Genomic DNA, 18,490 nt, shown 5'->3' on the forward strand with positions numbered 1-18,490 from the left:
AGATGAAGGGGGGGTGTTGTGAGCTGATTCTTAACTAATAACTCTTGTATGATTAATTTATTTAATTTCTTATGTATAATTGTACCGTGTTTTGAGTTCAGTTTATGTTTGATGAATTTTTGTACCGTTGGGGAAATGTTTTGACCAAATTCAGAATTTGTTCATGGTGTTGAAGGTGTTTTGCGGTGTTTGTTTTGGTGGTGACATGTTATGAATGCAAACAGCAGTGCCTTGTGATATGAAGAGGATCTGGCTGATGCTAAGCCCAGAGCTTGTTTTCAGCTCTCTCCTTTGACTGGAGTGTGTGTGTGTGTGTGTGTGTGTGTGTGTGTGTGTGGGTGTGTGTGTCTCTGTGTGTGTGTGTGTGTGTGTGTGTGTGTGTGTGTGTGTGTGTGTGAGTTATGATTGTTACAGAGCCGTTTCAGTGACCTGGAAAACCACGTCACCATGAAAACCCGCAGAAGAAGCCTCTGGAGACCTTCTGGGTTGCCTAGTGTGTGGCATTATTCCCCCAGTGACCCCTGGTCAGTGTGAGGGGCCCAGTCGTCCTCCAGTTCTTCTTCTCATAGGGGTCCTCTGGGGAGCAGATCAGTGCGTTGCCAGATCTTTGGCGTGTTATTCCTCTCACTGAGGAGCTCCCCCTCTTGGGCACTAGTGTGTGAAGGGGCAGCAGAAGTATTGCTGGCCATTTGGATCCACACACACATTCACACAGATACTCACACATATACAGAAACACTCACTTGTTCACACGCGCGCGCGCGCACACACTCACACGCAGATATACGTCAGTTTGGCTTTCGGTTTGATTTTCTGTGTTGCAATCCACTAAGCAGACCCAAATGGGTGCACACACACACACACAAACACACACACACACAAACACACAAGCTAACATTGTGGTCAGAATCTGACTTTACGGTAAGGAGCCTTTTCATTTGCTGTGTGGGTGATTATTATTCTTTCAGCAAAGTTCTAGATGAGCAGGACAACTGCACACTCTGCAAGGCTGCCTTTTTAGGTTCTGTGTTGTAAATACTTTTTGTTTGTGTGTTTGTTTTTGTTTGTTTTTGTTTTATGAGCGCTGTGAACGTTTGTTGACGTGGTCTAGGCACTTAGAGCTGTGAGTGTTTGTATTGATTGATTGATTAAGGCCCAGCAGCTTAGCTCTGGTTCCTCCCCCTGTGGACCCAGCAGCGCCGGCACCAGAGCCAACCATTAAAAGCCCATTTCCACGTGGCGGAGGACTTTGGTCACATCGGGACTAGACCTCGTGCGAATGGGCTAGAACCAGACCGCATTACAACCGGACCACATTAGAACCGGCTAACATTAGGGGGCCTTTTGGGTAATAGCACTGTGGATGTTGCTTCATGGTGTATAGCCACGTGTTGGACCATCTTCCATTTAACTGTGTTCACTTAATTCTGAAGGCACTCACTCACCACTCGTCTTTACAGAAGTTCCACCATTGCTGATTGCTGAAGTGCACCATTACAACATTATTGTAACAGAAACTGTTATCTGATATGATGCTTTGAGTCTGATGTGGTGTTTTGGTCACCAGGTGGCGTAAGCGAGCACCGGGTGGTGTTTGCGAGCTTGTAGACCCTCTCTGCCCTGGCGTAGGAGTTGACTGTCGTCACGGTTCTCCACACACGTCACAGCCTGATGGTAGATGCTGTGTGTACAGGCCAGCTTGATTGGTTTCAGCTGTTAGTATTGATATCGCTGACTTGTACTACGCTGGAGCACTCTCTTCCTCTTCTGTTGGCCGCTATGGTTAGCGCCATTTTTATTTTGTTTTAATTTGCTAAAGTCACTGCCGTGAACAATGTTTTGTTTCTGTTTATTATTATTATTATTTTGTAATAATTTGTCATAGATTGTTTATACATTCATGTAGATAGGAATTATATGTGAATGTTAAATAAACTAAAGTTAAATCACTTGTGACTCGTGATTTATTTAGCCTGGCGCTTGGAGGCATTATCTGCTCTGCAGTGAATGTGCTTGATTAATGTTGCCCTGTTTTCAGTGAGCGTTTGGGAATTGGAGTGATGTCTGAAACTATGCTAATTGTCTGTAGTCATTAATTGCTCTCTGAAATACTGTGTTTTCTTTCAGCGGTGGAGGTGAAAGCCAACCCCAGTGTAAGTGCCAGAGATGTCACATGGGCTCTCCAAATGTAGTGCTCCTTATGCTGTTGAGTGAATGCCAAGCGGAGCGCACTGATGTTGCTGCATCCACCATCACTTCCATTCCACTCCTGGCCACACGGGGGCAGTAACGCACAAGCATTCACCCACTGCAGATGGGTGATGGCTGAAAAACGTATGCGGTTCGAATGCAGCACTGAGCTCCTCAGCAGACAAACACAGGCACAGGATCACATAACACATCTCCTCAAATCTGTCACAAAAACCTGTGTGACGAAAACCCACCACTTACCACTCCACAAATACACACACACACACACACTGCATGACCACACCAGCCATATGGCCAGGTGAATATTACATGGTTGCTGTATTTCTGTGATCAAATTATCTTGTCATTTCAAAAACCTTGCTCTGACAACTAAAACCACCTTCATTAAGGATTCGCCACTCTTACCAGGTGGCTGCTCCGTGAGAGTTGCTTAAAGGCCGGACACCACATACGTACTGACAGGTTTCTCTTCATTCATAGTTCTAAGCAGTATGTCGGTCCTCCGTCCGCTGAGCTTCAATTTGTTCATCAGTGTCTCTCTACAAAACGTGGCTGAGCTACCCGTGTCCATGAAGGCATACATCTGCAGCACCACATTTTAAACCAGCATCAAATGCCCAGTGAAGGTTTCACCTGGGAGCTGCCCTTGAGAGGGTAGGAGGAGGCTCCACTGAGGGCTTCTCTCTCTATAGATTTAATCAGTGGCGGCCCCCTCAAGCAGATCGCAGGGATAATTGAGCCCGTGTGCTAATCGCTTGCTAATCTCTCTCCTGTCCAGGTCAGTGCTTTCATGGCGGATGGGGTGACATTAGCAAAACTAACGACAGGTGAGCTAGCCTAATGACCGCACCTGAGCGTGTGCAGTGGGTGTCATCAGGCAGGTGTCATCGCTCACTCTCACTCTCCTCACACCGTAGATGTCTCACGCTCTTTTTTTTTTTTTCTGTGTTTGTCCCACACATAGGAACAGTTTGTCTCTGTCCTCACCTGTCTCTCTCTCTCTCTCTTGCTCAAAACACAAAAACAATTTGCTCCCCCAAATCTGTCTGTCTGCCTGTCTACCTCTCTGGTAGTATGTCTCTCCCTCTTGATTCAACGACCCATCCAGGAACACAGTTCCCTCTGATTGTGTGTTGCTGTGTGTGGTACTTCAGTGTTCATGTCAGAGCCGACGGGTGGGCTGTTTGTGTGTGTGTGTGTGTGTGTGTGTGTGTGTGTGAGGCATCTGGGGAGTACAGGCCTAATTCACATAAAAGAAAGCCTCATTCTGGCTGTGCCTGAGAACTCCATTGTGCTCTCTCTGTGATGTGCTGCCACGCTTCTCTCAAGCGAGGACGCTCTTCCCTAAGGCTTGCATTGTTACGCTTCTCTGTTTTTATTATTTATATATTTGTCTCTTTCGAGTGCTTTTGTTTATTCATCCCTTTGAGTTTGTTGTTCTGCGTGCAGAGGGCCCTGTCGTTTCGCCCTGGTAGACTTATTTCTCTGCCGTCTGTGTTGCGCAAGCCTCCCCCTTTTGTTTTTTCTCATGGGCTATGTGGGCTAATGTGTTGTGTTTTTTTTTTCTCCTCTCCTTGGTGGTGTTTTATGATATGTGCCCGTGGGGAGAATGACCAAGTCAGCTGGAATTAAGCACCCCACTGCTCGTTTGACCCCAGTTTAGCTGAGCTGTTGGAAAAAATGCTGTAATTTGTTATTGGTAGAGTTCTTGGTTGTCATGGTGCAGCTGAACTGCTGTAAAGCAACAGGAACACGAAGCCTGGAGCCACAATGGCGGCTATCTGCAGACTACATCAAGACCCTCAGCTGACTCACTGTTGTTCTCCGACAAGGTCTTGATGTTCTCTGTTCTATTTAAATGTCCCTCTCTGGATTCCGAACAGTACAAAATCTAGACAGCGGATCTTCCATCTACCTGGGGGGGTTGAAACAATGATTTCAAACCAAGCCCCTCTGAAATCGTGCCTAGTATCAGTGCAGTGTTGAGCAGCGTAGGTGGGTGATAAATGCATTGTTGAAATCCTTAAATAGCGTGACACAATGTGTGCTAATGGCACCACAGAGGTCTACGCCATTAATCACAAACGCAAACACGCGGCTGTGCCGGGGCTCAGGGAATGCTGGGATAGACGCTGGAGGACTGGCGTGGCATTGTGTCTGCTAAGTTAGTGTTATGGCCAGACAAATCGAAATAATTACGATGTCTGAGTAAGATCCCCTATGGGCATCTCTCTCTCTCTCTCTCTCCATCTCTCTCTTACTTCTCTCTCTCCATCTCTCTCATAGCTCTCTCTCCATCTCTCTTACCTCTTTTTCTCCCTCTCTCTCTCTCTCCTTCAGTCTCCATTTGTATCCCTTACATCTCTGTCTCTCAGTCTTTGTATCTCATATCCCTGTCTTTCTCCTCTCTTACATTTGTTCCTCTCTCTCTCTCTCTCTCCTTCAGTCTCCTTTACCTTTGTATCTCATACCCCCCTCCCTTCTCTCTCTCTCTCCTTCAGTCTCCTTTACCTTTGTATCTCATACCCCCCTCCCTTCTCTCTCTCTCTTTCCTTCAGTCTCCTTTACCTTTGTATCTCATACCCCCCTCCCCCCCCTTCTCTCTCTCCGCTTTGATCTGTCTCACCTTTGTCTGTCTGACATCGCTCCTCTCTCTATCTCTCCTTCTGTCGTGTCTCGTCTCCACCTCACCTCACCTCACCTCCCCTCTTCTCCTGCTGATGTCTCAGTCACGTCTGCCAAGCCTTTATCTCTCCATGGTCACTGCTAGTCATTACAGCGGGGTTGTGCTCCCCCCCACTCATTGCCGCCCCGCTCACCGAAGGCCAGTCGCACGTCTCACATGTGTCCCGTCTGGAGAATCATTAGGATGGGGACTCACATGTGTCCCGTGTTGAAGCAGTGGGATGGGGACTCACATGTGTCCCGTGTTGAAGCAGGGGGATGTGATTCGGACTCACATGTGTTCCGTGTGGAGAAGCATTGGGATGGGGACTCACACGTGTCCCGAGTTGAAACATTAGGATGGGGACTCACATGTGTCCCGTGTTGAAGCATTAGGATGGGGACTCACATGTGTCCCGTGTTGAAGCAGTGGGATGTGAGGGGGACTCACATGTGTCCCGTGTTGAAGCAGTAGGATGGGGACTCACATGTGTCCCGTGTTGAAGCAGCGGGATGGGGACTCACATGTGTCCCGTGTTGAAGCAGTAGGATGGGGACTCACATGTGTCCCGTGTTGAAGCAGTGGGATGGGGACTCACATGTGTCCCGTGTTGAAGCAGTAGGATGTGGACTCACATGAGTCTCGGGTTGAACCATTGGGACGGGGCCACACACGTGTTCCGTGTGGAGAAGCATTGGGGATGTGGACTCACATGTGTCCCGTGTTGAAGCAGTGGGATGTGGCCACTCTGTCATACTGCTGATGGCTAAACTCACAGAGTGATGCAGCTTTATGTACGTGTGATGATGTTGAATCTCTGCTGTTGAGGGTTATGTTGTTGACTAGTACAGTGTTTCCTGTCTCTGTAAATCTGTGACGTGTGAAGAACTGAGGCCCTGTTCCTGTCTCTTTTTGAATAGGAAGGTCACTGAGTAAAATCACCCAGAAGTATCTAAGTGCCAGCCATGATAAGAGCTGCTCAGGTTATCTAAATGCTGAAGGAATGGTGCTTCAGTGCTTCCTTTTGTATGTCCTTTAGCGTAGGGTACATTGAACCATCCTTTACGAAAGCAGACAGTGTCGCCCCACAGTTCAGTACGGCATGTCAATAACATCTTCCTTTGCATAATTAGCATCCTAGTGTAAGTGCAGTTGGATTCTCTTAGCACCACAGTGTGTCATTTCCTAAGTCCATATTAATTCTACTCCACATCTTACTTCATGACATTTTCCATCAAGGTCAGGGAAAGGTGGTTAGGAGGAAAAAAAAACGTTAAGATTATCCGACCGCAGCCTGAATCTCATTCCACCAGGGTGATGTTTTACCTCTGAGCGCCGGACCCCTCCCCAAAGGATAGCCGCATGTCTCGCCCACAGCGCGTGTCAAAAGCCACTGCGCCACTGCCCTTCACCGATGCCAATCAATGCCCATCACTAATGCCCATCGCTACCCGTCACTGATGGCCGTACTGGAGATGGGAAATGCTCACAGGTAGGTGAGACAGTGACTGGCAATAGTCAGGTGGCTTAACAACGCGATCGTGACCGGGGTGATAAAAGCATGAAATTTGGCACACAGTTAGCTTTTACCCTACCAAATGATATTAGAAGGGGTGCCCAAGTGAAACTGCTTGTTTTTTTTTTTCGTTTTAAGGAGATTTTTAGTGTTGACCGATATCAAGATATGCCTTACCTGTGGTACGATTTTCAAAAGCTAACTGTGTGCAAAATGTCATGCTTTTATCACCCCGGTCACGATCGAGCCTAAATTGTGCATTAAGCCACCTGACTACAAAGGTTCTCACAAACCAGGAACACTTTCTGAGCTCCACAACTTACAAACCAACAGTTCCTGAACTCCACAACATATAGTGCAGGATCATTCCCTGAACTCCACAACATACAGACCAGGAACAGTTCCAAAACTCAATCACCTTCACCTTATTTTATACCAGAAGCATTGTGTAGGTGGCAAAGACATCATAATTAGTAGTGTACAGCAGTGTTCAGTAGTGGTGTACAGCAGTGTTCAGTAGTGGTGTACTGCAGTGTTTAGTGTTAGTAGTGTACAGCAGTGTTCAGTAGTGGTGTACAGCAGTGTTCAGTGTTAGTAGTGTACAGCAGTGTTCAGTGTTAGTAGTGTACAGCAGTGTTCAGTGTGAGTAGTGTACAGCAGTGTTCAGTGTGAGTAGTGTACAGCAGTGTTCAGTAGTGGTGTACAGCAGTGTTCAGTGTTAGTAGTGTACAGCAGTGTTCAGTGTTAGTAGTGTACAGCAGTGTTCAGTGTTAGTAGTGTACAGCAGTGTTTAGTGTTAGTAGTGTACAGCAGTGTTTAGTGTTAGTAGTGTACAGCAGTGTTCAGTAGTAGTGTACAGCAGTGTTCAGTAGTGGTGACAGGAGTGTTCAGTGTTAGTAGTGTACAGCAGTGTTCAGTAGTGGTGTACAGCAGTGTTCAGTGTTAGTAGTGTACAGCAGTGTTCAGTGTGAGTAGTGTACAGCAGTGTTCAGTGTGAGTAGTGTACAGCAGTGTTCAGTGTTAGTAGTGTACAGCAGTGTTCAGTGTGAGTACTGTACAGCAGTGTTCAGTGTGAGTAGTGTACAGCAGTGTTTTGTGTTAGTAGTGTACAGCAGTGTTTTGTGTTAGTAGTGTACAGCAGTGTTCAGTGTTAGTAGTGTACAGCAGTGTTCAGTGTGAGTAGTGTACAGCAGTGTTCAGTGTTAGTAGTGTACAGCAGTGTTCAGTGTGAGTAGTGTACTTCAGTGTTAGTAGTGTACAGCAGTGTTCAGTAGTGGTGACAGGAGTGTTCAGTGTTAGTAGTGTACAGCAGTGTTCAGTAGTGGTGTACAGCAGTGTTCAGTGTTAGTAGTGTACAGCAGTGTTCAGTAGTGGTGTACAGCAGTGTTTAGTGTTAGTAGTGTACAGCAGTGTTCAGTGTGAGCAGTGTACAGCAGTGTTTAGTGTTAGTAGTGTACAGCAGTGTTCAGTGTGAGCAGTGTACAGCAGTGTTTAGTGTTAGTAGTGTACAGCAGTGGGACAGCAGTGCTCAGTGTAAGTAGTGTACAGCAGTGGTTAAATGCACAGCGTGGATTTATACTCCATGTTTATATATATAGTGTCGAGCAGTGTCTCTGTGTGTGTGTTCGTGTGTGTGATTCTGTTAGTGTTTGGTGTGTTGTTGAGCATGGCTGTCTCAGGAAGAATGTTGGCGCTGGTTGCAGTGGTATTGACATTTGAAAGGTCAAGGTCTTGGATTCAGACAAATGTTTCTCTGAGACCCAGGGATTTCTTCTCTACTGTCATGGCAGGGCATTTTTCTCTGCCTTTTTGGGACTTAACTCTTTCAGCGTTAGCTCTGCACTCGTCCGCCCTCACCATTAGCTGACTGATGGGTGGACAGGTCTAATTTCATCTGAAGGTTGTCAGGAGTGTGTGTCCCCGGGGAGGGACTGATGTTGGATGGGGGGGGGTTTGGTAGGCTATTATGGTGTGTGTGCTTCGACATCAGAAGGAAGGAGGTGGATAGTCCTGTCATTGGATTTAATGCAGGAGAGTATATGACCAAAATGTGTTAATTGAAAGCTGTAGGTCACGGTCAAGACAGACTTCCTCATCTCTCTCTCTGTCTCTCTCTCTCTCTCTCTCTGTCACACAAGTACACATACACACACACACACACACACACACACACACACACACACACACACACACACACACACACACACACACACTTTATGTATGCATACTTCAAACATTATACCTGAAAGGTTTGGGTCACATAGTAGATAAAGAACCCATACACACACACGCACACACACACAAACGCACACACACACACGCACACACTCACTCCACCTACAGCTGCCTAGTTCTAGTCCATTAGCCTGTGTCACTTCTCATTGCCGTTCTGGCCTCACTCTTCCCATATTCCCTTTTCCCAGTCAGGCGGACTGCCTTCCTCCGCCTTATGGGGAAATCAATAGCCACACTAAATAGATTTCACAATCAATTTTTCTATCATCGTCCTCCATGCGCCCCACCGCTGCCACCCACTGGAAAAGCCAAGGACTCCACAATTAAAAATAGCCCTGAACAAGCAAATCAAGTAAAAAGGCCTTGTATCAATACTCAGGTGGCTGTTGTCATGGTGAAGTGCCTTTTAGGCTCGGGCCATGTTGATGGGGGGAGATATGGAAGGTTTGAGGCAGAAAGGAATCGATGATGTGATGGCTAGATTTATGTTCTGGAGACAGAGAGAGAGAGAGTGTGTGTGTGTGTGTGTGTGTGTGTGTGTGTGTGTGTGTGTGTGTGTGTGTGTGTGTGTGTGTGTGTGTGTTTATGTTATGTTATGCATCTGATGGAGTTCCCACAGTTTTTATTTGTGTATCTGTATGTGGAATTATTAGAAAAATATAAAAGATCATGTAACAATTAACAACCACAGTTAACATATCTGTATAGAATGCTTCATGGCCTGCAGTATACCTGGGCCCAGACCGTGCTGTTGTATGGAATCACCACTCGCACTGAACAGTGTAATTTGGTAGTTTTGCTTGATGAGTTGGTTAGCGCACATTAAGTCAGAAAGTCACTGATCCAGTTAATGATGAATAATGCTTTAGTCTTGAACGCAAAACTCAAAGCAGACAGTTACGATTCACGGTCAGCGGCAGCCTCGTCCTGCTAAGGGACTTCTGTCGTGGTGGGACCCCTGCATCAAGCCATTCACTCCCCCCTGTCCCCTCGTCCTGCTGAGGGACTTCTGTCGTGGTGGGACCCCTGCATCAAGCCATTCACTCCCCCCTGTCCCCTCGTCCTGCTGAGGGACTTCTGCCGTGGTGGGACCCCTGCATCAAGCTATTCACTCCCCCCTGTCCCCTCGTCCTGCCGAGGGACTTCTGCCATGATGGGACCCCTGCATCAAGCCATTCACTCCCCCCTGTCCCCTTGTCCTGCTAAGGGTCTTCTGTCGTGGTGGGACCCCTGCATCAAGCCATTCACTCCCCCCTGTCCCCTCGTCCTGCTGAGGGACTTCTGTCGTGGTGGGACCCCTGCATCAAGCCATTCACTCCCCCCTGTCCCCTCGTCCTGCTAAGGGTCTTCTGTCGTGGTGGGACCCCTGCATCAAGCCATTCACTCCCCCCGTCCCCTCGTCCTGCTGAGGGACTTCTGTCGTGGTGGGACCCCTGCATCAAGCCATTCACTCCCCCCGTCCCCTCGTCCTGCTGAGGGACTTCTGCCATGATGGGACCCCTCCATCAAGCCATTCACTCCCCCCTGTCCCCTCGTCCTGCTAAGGGACTTCTGTCGTGGTGGGACCCCTGCATCTAGCCATTCACTCCCCCCTGTCCCCTCGTCCTGCTAAGGGACTTCTGTCGTGGTGGGACCCCTGCATCTAGCCATTCACTCCCCCCTGTCCTCTCGTCCTGCTAAGGGACTTCTGCCATGATGGGACCCCTGCATCAAGCCATTCACTCCCCCCTGTCCCCTCGTCCTGCTAAGGGTCTTCTGTCGTGGTGGGACCCCTGCATCAAGCCATTCACTCCCCCCGTCCCCTCGTCCTGCTGAGGGACTTCTGTCGTGGTGGGACCCCTGCATCAAGCCATTCACTCCCCCCGTCCCCTCGTCCTGCTGAGGGACTTCTGTCGTGGTGGGACCCCTGCATCAAGCCATTCACTCCCCCCTGTCCCCTCGTCCTGCCGAGGGACTTCTGCCATGATGGGACCCCTGCATCAAGCCATTCACTCCCCCCTGTCCCCTCGTCCTGCTGAGGGACTTCTGTCGTGGTGGGACCCCTGCATCAAGCCATTCACTCCCCCCTGTCCCCTCGTCCTGCTGAGGGACTTCTGTCGTGGTGGGACCCCTGCATCAAGCCATTCACTCCCCCCGTCCCCTCTGCTCCAGTGTTAATGCAGGATAATAAACGTGTTCTTTGGAGCAGTCTTTTTTTTCCTCTGCGAATATGACCATTTAGGGCTTTACCCCATTATGGGGCCGGGTTGCAGTTCACTGGTGCAGTGGACTTGATGCTTTGCCATTTTCTGCCCCTAATGGGCTAGGCTGGGGTGCGTTTGTGCGGGCAGAGAGGCGTATCAAATGAGCTAACTCCATTACCTGGCAGGCCTTTGATCAGGGTAGTCAGCCCTAATGAATGCAGTAGTCTTCCAAAATGCTGTTTTAATGAAGTAATCTTTATATAACTGACATTAGTTGGGTTACTTTTTTTTTCAGGATTTTTTTCTTGACAGGTTTTATAACCAATTGTAGTGTTTTCCACATGGATGCATTTACTGCTTCCAATAACCTCCTAACCCCCCCACCCCACCCCCACCACCACCACCCCCACCTTCTCCTTCTGCACATTAATCACTTTCCTAAGGCAGCCATTTTTAGAAAGTGGGTTCCTCACAGTAAGTAGGATTTACTTGAGGGGCTGAAAGCGCAGGAGAGGGGTATGCTAGGAGAGAGGAGGACTACACCATCTGCCTGTGAGAGCTGGGGTACCGCTCACGCCTCCAGTGCTCCACTACTAAGGGTTTGTGTTTGGGGAGGGGAGGGGAGGGGAGGGGGGTATACCTGGAGGGTGTTGAGAGGGTGTTCTGAAGCTTGTTAGGTTCTGTAGTGAAGCACATGCATTTTAATGGCGTGTTTGCATATTTTTGGTCAGTCACCACGGTAACAGAACCTTCAATTGATTCCAGTTATTTGCCGGAGTTGAAAGACAGAAGCAGGATTTTCACGGTCATGGGAATCCTGAAATGGTCATGGGGTTTTTTAAAATCCCCTTTTCCATGCTTGGAGAAGTAATAAAATGCTTGTCTTATGTACATCCAAATAATTATATTATTGTACTCTTCCATGGATAATGTTCCGATGCAGTGTCATACATTTTCCATTTTAGCTGACATAACTAGTAAAAATAATGGAAAAGGTTGCTGTTTAATTTCCATTCAATAATAAGGCCCCACCTGTGACATGAAGCACACAATTTTGTGTATTTGTATGGTTGTGAAACACCATGGTCATTTCAATCCTTGAAAAGTCATGGAAAAGTTTTAACAGATTGGGAACTCTGTTTTAATAATAGCTGTGACATCCTTCAAGCAGATTTGTGGTATGATGGCAAAGTTGTGACAGTGTACCAGAACATTAAAGTCAGGCCTTGATGTATCAGTCCAAAATGTTTTAATAATAGCTGAAAATAGTATTTAACACATAAGTCATCTAAATTATCTCTGAAAGAGAAGCAGTACATTGAATAGGAAATTCAGATCGATTTATGTACAGCTTGGGGGTAGAAATAAAACATAAAATGAACCAGTTTCCAAAAAAAGGTCGTTACAGGGCAGTCAGAGGGATCATTGAAACATAAGGACACATCAGTCACAGAAAGACAAAAAAAAACAGAAACGAAGCTGAGCTACCATAAAATGACATTACATTAGAAAATGGCCTCCCTATGCTCAAGAAACTGGAGTGAAGGTAGAAGCACTGCCTCCTGGGTGCTTTGCGTGTCTGTTACATCAGACGTCTTCCCTTACTCCTTCGCCCGTGTTCCAACCTACTTTGTCGTCTCTTTGTCAAGTTCAAAGTCAGTCTGGCTGGTACACAGATTTGGCGGTTGCTCCCAGCAATCTAACCGGGAGGAAAAGAAAAGGTCATGTCATTGGCAGATTTCTCAATTTTCAAAGAGGAAATGGCACTCTCGCCTGCTGTTGCCGTGACATTTTCACTGTGTGAGAGTGAGATCTCGCTATCTGTTTCTCACAGTAAGACAGAAACACAATCCTTCTTTTCTACACCAAAATGTTCCTCACGCTTTCTCCATGTTCCTCTCCATGAACTCGTCCCCCTTTTCTCCGTCACGTTTCAGGACACGTCACATGTTGCTGAACGAGTGTTGCACAGGCATCGTGATTCACAGTTTGATCATCACCTGCCGTCATCCAGGTGATGTTTTCGCTGGTTTGTCATCGTAAACCACAGATGCCACAGAACTGAAGGAGTCGTCCATTGCGCTTCTCGCCTGTAAGGAGACGCGTATGTGGAACTGTTTATCGTATGAAATTTTCCTCTGTTGTGTCGGTTTCCTTGGTGTTGCCTAGTATTTAACTGTGAGCAGTGTGCTCTCACTGCATCCATAGACATCCTGCCCCCTTTTCATTGCTCTCCCCGTAGTCTTAAAAAATAGAAAAGTACCTTTCCTTTTTACCTGAACAGTTGGTACCTGAAAGTCCTCCCCCTCCCCCTCCCCCCAGACTCAGGTGTTTGTCTCTTTAGAGACAGCTGGGTTGACCCTCTTCACATCTTATGTGAACCACCTGTCAAGACAGTTCACTCTCTTGCTTTGTATGAAAAAATATATTATTACACGTTTGGACATATCTTATACAGTCTGTTGAGTTCATTGGTGGTGTAAAAACCAACTGTTCCTTTTTTCCATCATGACTCCGAAACATTTGTTTTCATGATGTATACATCTGAAAACATTTATGAATGTTTTCAATATATATATGTATACTCTTGTATAAATACCAATTTGTATAAATACCAATAAATCCGTTTTTACAATGTTATAGAGTGTGTACAGTTTCTATTTCACGGTGTGAGATGTGTATTTTTAAGTTATTCCAACTTAGGGTTTGATTGTTAGTTCTGCAACTGTAGAAAGCTTCACAAGGCTTGTGTTCTTGTCGCTGTTAATTCCTTCATCTTTGATGTTGCCCACTCAGCACTTCTCCTGCGGCGGGTCCGGAACTATCTGGCTCTGTTGACACTTAAGGAGCTCTTTGCTCATTGGCTCCTCAGAAGACCTCCCGCCTTTGTCAGGCGACTCCTGTTGCTGCTTCTGGGCAAGAGGAGGAGGAGGAGGATAAAGAACGGGCGCCTTGAACACCTTCGCCTCCTGTGATAGGAGCAGTGTGTGCGGCTTCTCCATCTCTTCGTCCTTCCAGCCGAGCGAGGCGCCGCCCTGACAGGTCCTAGCCGCGAGCAGGAGAAGCAGCGCGGACACGGCGAGCAGGACGGCGGGCGTCAGGTCTGGAGCGTCGACCGTGGCGGGGCGCTCTTTCGTCCTGAGGTGGACGCAGGAGGTCTCGTTGGGGCCCGTGTGGAGGCACACCTTGTAGTGCGTCCCGGGCTGGAGACGGGTGAGGTTGAAGCCACGGGTGCCGGCTAGGATGCGTCGGGTGTGCCGCCGTGTGTCCTCCAGGCTGCTGTTGGACAGCCACGACAGCCAGGCGGTGGGGACGTTGCGTCCCGCCTGCCTGGAGAGAAGAGCGAAGCGCTCGTTCACATCGCGCACCTCCAGCTTGTCTTCGCTCTGCCTGGCGTTCGCCACCGGAGACCACGGCGTCCCCTCCACCCTCAGCGTCAGGCTCCTCGTGTCTGCTCCCACCAGGTTTTGGGCCACACAGGTGTAGAACCCGGCCTCTTCCGAGGTCACCCCTAAAATCTCCAGCGTCCCCTCAGTCAGAACTTGGTATCGCCCATAGCTGTTTGAAGGCGACAGCCTAATCCCTTTGGGAACGACCCAGTAGATGCCTGGTTCTGGTTCCGCCAGGGCCCGGCAGTGAAGGGCGATGTTCTCGCCGTGCTTCACCTGAATGAAGGTGGGGAAGGTGCTGGGAGCGATGAGCGGCAGGCAGCTGGCCGCCATCTCGCGGAACGACACGTCCTTGACCCGCCGGGCCTTCAGCTCGGGCGGCTCCGAGCAGAAGGTGGATTGAGGTTCGATGAAGCGCACTGGCTTGTCGTTGTCGGCGCCCATCCAGCGGATGAGGCAGTCGCAGCGGATGGGGTTGGTGTGCAGGCTGATCTCCTGCAGGTTGGGCAGAGACAGGACGGTCTGGCGGTGCAGGGCGCTCAGGGCGTTGCTGTTCAGCATCAGACTCTCCATCCTGGACAGGCGCTGGAAGGCCTTGGGGTGGATGTAGGACAGCCGCGGGTTGTTGGTGATCTCCAGTTTGGTTAGCTCTGGAAGGTTCTCCATGGCGGAGTGCTCGATGGAGACCAGCTCGTCCATGTTGTTCAAGCCCAGCTCCTTCAAGTGGAGCATGTCCCGGAAGTCTCCTTGCTGCACCAGCTGGATTGGGTTCTTGTTCAAATCGAGGAACTTCAACTCCGGGAGTTTCTGCAGGGCCTCCTTCGGCACTTTGGTCAGCAGGTTGTCGTAGAAGGAGATGCTCTCCAGCTTGGTCAGCCCCTCCAGGGAACGCTCCGATAGCTCGCGTAAACCCATTCCCGCCAGGACCAGGCTGCGCAGGGACGCCAGAGGCTTGAAGTTGAGGTCCTCTATTGTGTCAACCGGGTTCCCCCCTATCATCAGAACCTCCAGCAAGGGCAGGTGATGGAACCAGCGCCTGTCAATCACCACCAGCTGATTGGAGTTGAGGTGGAGCCTCAGCAGGTTCCGCAGGCCCTTGAAGGCCCCGGGGGAGATGCTCCTCAGACGGTTGTGGTTCAGGTACAGCTCCTGGAGAGCCGGAAGGCCCGAGAACGCGGCGTCAGGTAGGTGTCTCAGCTGGTTCTCCTCCAGGTGGAGGCTCAAGAGGGACGGCAGCTCCGTGATCCGGACCTGGCGCGTGGTGCTGAAGCTGTTCTGAGAGAGGTCCAGCTCCGTGAGGTTGGCCAGGCCGTCCATCTCGCTCTGGTCCAGGGAGCTGATCAGGTTGCTTTGCAGCCGGAGGGTCTGTGTGTCGACGGGCAGTGACGAGGGCAGAGAGGTGAGCAGGAGGTTGTTGCAGTCCACCGTCGGGGCCTCCTTGTAGACGGACTGGGGCGAGTACCAGGGCTTGATCTGACACACACACTGAGAAGGACAGGCCACCCTCCAGGGCATGGAGTGTATGACAAGGGAGCTAGCTGCTCCGAGGAGCAGGAAAGTTTGCAACAGAAACATGGTAATCTTCATCATTTTTCTTTTCATTTCCTCAGGGTTAAACCTCTCGGATATTGTACTCTGGAAACTTATGAAACAGTCTTTCAGAAAAGTTTCCTTACTGATCTTTCTAAAGGAAAGTTTTAGGTTCACTTGAGACTAGCGCTGACATTGTCTGTTGCATACTCCTCTTAAGTTGTCAGCGAGATTGATGTGAGCTGAAGTTCTCTCTCCTCGTATGGAAGCTTTCGGCCAGGGAAGCTCTGTACCCTGATTTCCTACGATAGGGATTTCTCTCTCTCTCTTTCGGCCTGTCAGTGAGTCCCTCTTACATAGTGAATTTGCTGGGTATGAGAGAGCGATACCAGAGACAGGAGCATATCTGGAAAAGAGAGAGAAAAAAAGAGAAAAAAATAAATGTTTAGTGTTTACAATCATGAGTGTAAACGACTCACAGTACATTAAAGATACATTATTTTCATCCATTTTTAATTCCCTGTGTTCCAGTTTGTTTGTTTGTTTTCTCTCTTTCCATTTTGCAGTCATCTCATCTCATTTCATCTCATTATACCAATGTACTCCGCTCGGGATATATGTACATATCTAAACATCGTTTCATAATTTTTTTTTCTTCAATCTCCCATTTTTCTTTATAGACGAGAATCAAATTAAAAGGAAAAAAAAACCTCCTCTGTTGGAATCATATAACATCTCGTTTGCTGCTTTGCCACTTGGAGATTTCTCTCCCCCTCAAAGAGCCACTCTAAATTAGTTCTGGGACATTACGGCTGTGCTCTTCTCGTATTTCTCTCGATGCCAGCGCGAGTGACTCCGGCAGAAAATAAGAGGGGAAATTGGGGGCTGAAGTATGGTGAACCTAATTCCAGGCTTAAGATTTAGCTTGGCAAATAATCATGGCCTGGATATAACTCATCCACAAACAACCACTGAGAAGAAGCTGGGAAATTACGTTTTTTTCCCCCTTACTTTGGCAAGGTCTGAAGGAACTGTCCTCTGCGCTTTGAAAAGGAAAGGTCCTTCTGCATCGTACATTAACTTTATTGAAGTACTGAGAGGACAAACACACCGGCAGTTTTGAAAATGGGTCTGAGGTGGCCATGTAAAAAATATGAAATATATACAATCAGTAGGTATTGTCCTCTCCCTGAGGTAAACACATAAATAAACACTGAAATGAACAAAGCCACAGCTATGTAGCTAGCGAATAAATAACGACTCAGCATCATAAATATTGTATCTACTGAGAGTTATCTTCAGAGATAGCGGTGAGCCACAGGTCATTTACATCTGACACAAATGCAAATGTGTTCATGCATATGAGACACTTACAATTACCTGTGTGTAGGCCTACAAACTCATCTAAGTTTCTTGTGTGTAGGCCTACGACCTCATCTTAGTTTCTTGTGTGTAGGCCTACGACCTCATCTAAGTTTCTTGTGTGTAGGCCTACAACCTCATCTTAGTTTCTTGTGTGTAGGCCTACGACCTCATCTTAGTTTCTTATTTGACATTACCCAACATGACTGCATCCTGTATGCTTGACATTGCCCAACATGACTACATCCTCTATGCTTGACATCACCCAACATGACTACATCCTGTATGTTTGACATTACCCAACATGACTACATCCTGTATGCTTGACATTATCCAACATGACTACATCCTGTATGCTTGACATTATCCAACATGACTACATCCTGTATGCTTGACATTATCCAACATGACTACATCCTGTATGCTTGACATTATCCAACATAACTACATCCTGTATGCTTGACATCACCAAACATGATTACATCCTGTATGCTTGACATCACCAAACATGACTACATCCTGTACGTTTGACAAAAGTTCACACTGGCAGAAGTAACACAAAGTACCACTGGAAAAAAAAGTAATGAAAGTTTTGCCGTTTAAAAAAAAACTGCCATTTCCCATCTCATCGTGCCGAAACCGGAGAGCCAGAACTAAATGTCAGAGGGCTCGGTTCCCTGAGTGAAAAGCTGTGTTCCTTTGAAGGTAAAAGCCCTTCCTCTTCCCCCTTCTCCCCTTCTCCGCGCTCCTGCTCCCATTCGCCCTAGGTCCGTTGTGGCGCTGCTATTTAAGATGGCGCCATATTCCCCTTCTCCTCAGAAGCATGCCCAGGCCCCACTTAAGCTCTGCCCCTAAGTGGCAGGCTGGCACAGCTCTTTATTGGCGCTGATTGTTGTGTCCATTCCACCTCTCCTCCCATCCTTCCCTCCATGCTTCCATTCCACCTCTCCTCCCCTCCTCCCCTCCTCCCCTCCTTCCCTCCATGCTTCCATTCCACCTCTCCTCCCCTCCTCCCCTCCTCCCATCCTTCCCTCCATGCTTCCATTCCACCTCTCCTCCCCTCCTCCCCTCCTCCCATCCTCCCCTCCATGCTTCCATTCCACCTCTCCTCCCCTCCTTCCCTCCATGCTTCCATTCCACCTCTCCTCTCCTCCCTTTCTCCATGCTTCCATTCCACCTCTCCTCCCATCCTACCCTCCATGCTTCCATTCCACCTCTCCTCCCATCCTTCCCTCCATGCTTCCATTCCACCTCTCCTCCCCTCCTTCCCTCCATGCTTCCATTCCACCTCTCCTCTCCTCCCTCCATGCTTACATTCCACCTCTTTTTCCTCCCTGTAAGCCTGGTGTCTCCCTGCCCTGCACTGCAAGTGTTTGTTCCCCCCACACACACACTTACT

The 18,490-nt window shown here is 48.4% G+C and overlaps 1 protein-coding gene across 1 annotated transcript; it reads right to left on the minus strand.

The window, feature by feature from the left end:
* Positions 1 to 13,602: 13,602 nt before the first annotated feature.
* Positions 13,603 to 15,801, minus strand: lrrn2 (leucine rich repeat neuronal 2; the record flags this gene model as incomplete). The annotated part of the gene is made up of 1 exon (XM_080846199.1): positions 13,603 to 15,801. The coding sequence occupies one exon, from the start codon at positions 15,799 to 15,801 to the stop codon at positions 13,603 to 13,605; it is 2,199 nt and encodes a 732-aa protein (XP_080702325.1).
* Between the last annotated feature and the right edge of the window lie 2,689 nt (positions 15,802 to 18,490).

Source organism: Sprattus sprattus, assembly GCF_963457725.1.
Source record: "Sprattus sprattus genome assembly, chromosome: 10".
NCBI classification, from domain to species: Eukaryota; Metazoa; Chordata; class Actinopteri; order Clupeiformes; family Clupeidae; genus Sprattus; species Sprattus sprattus.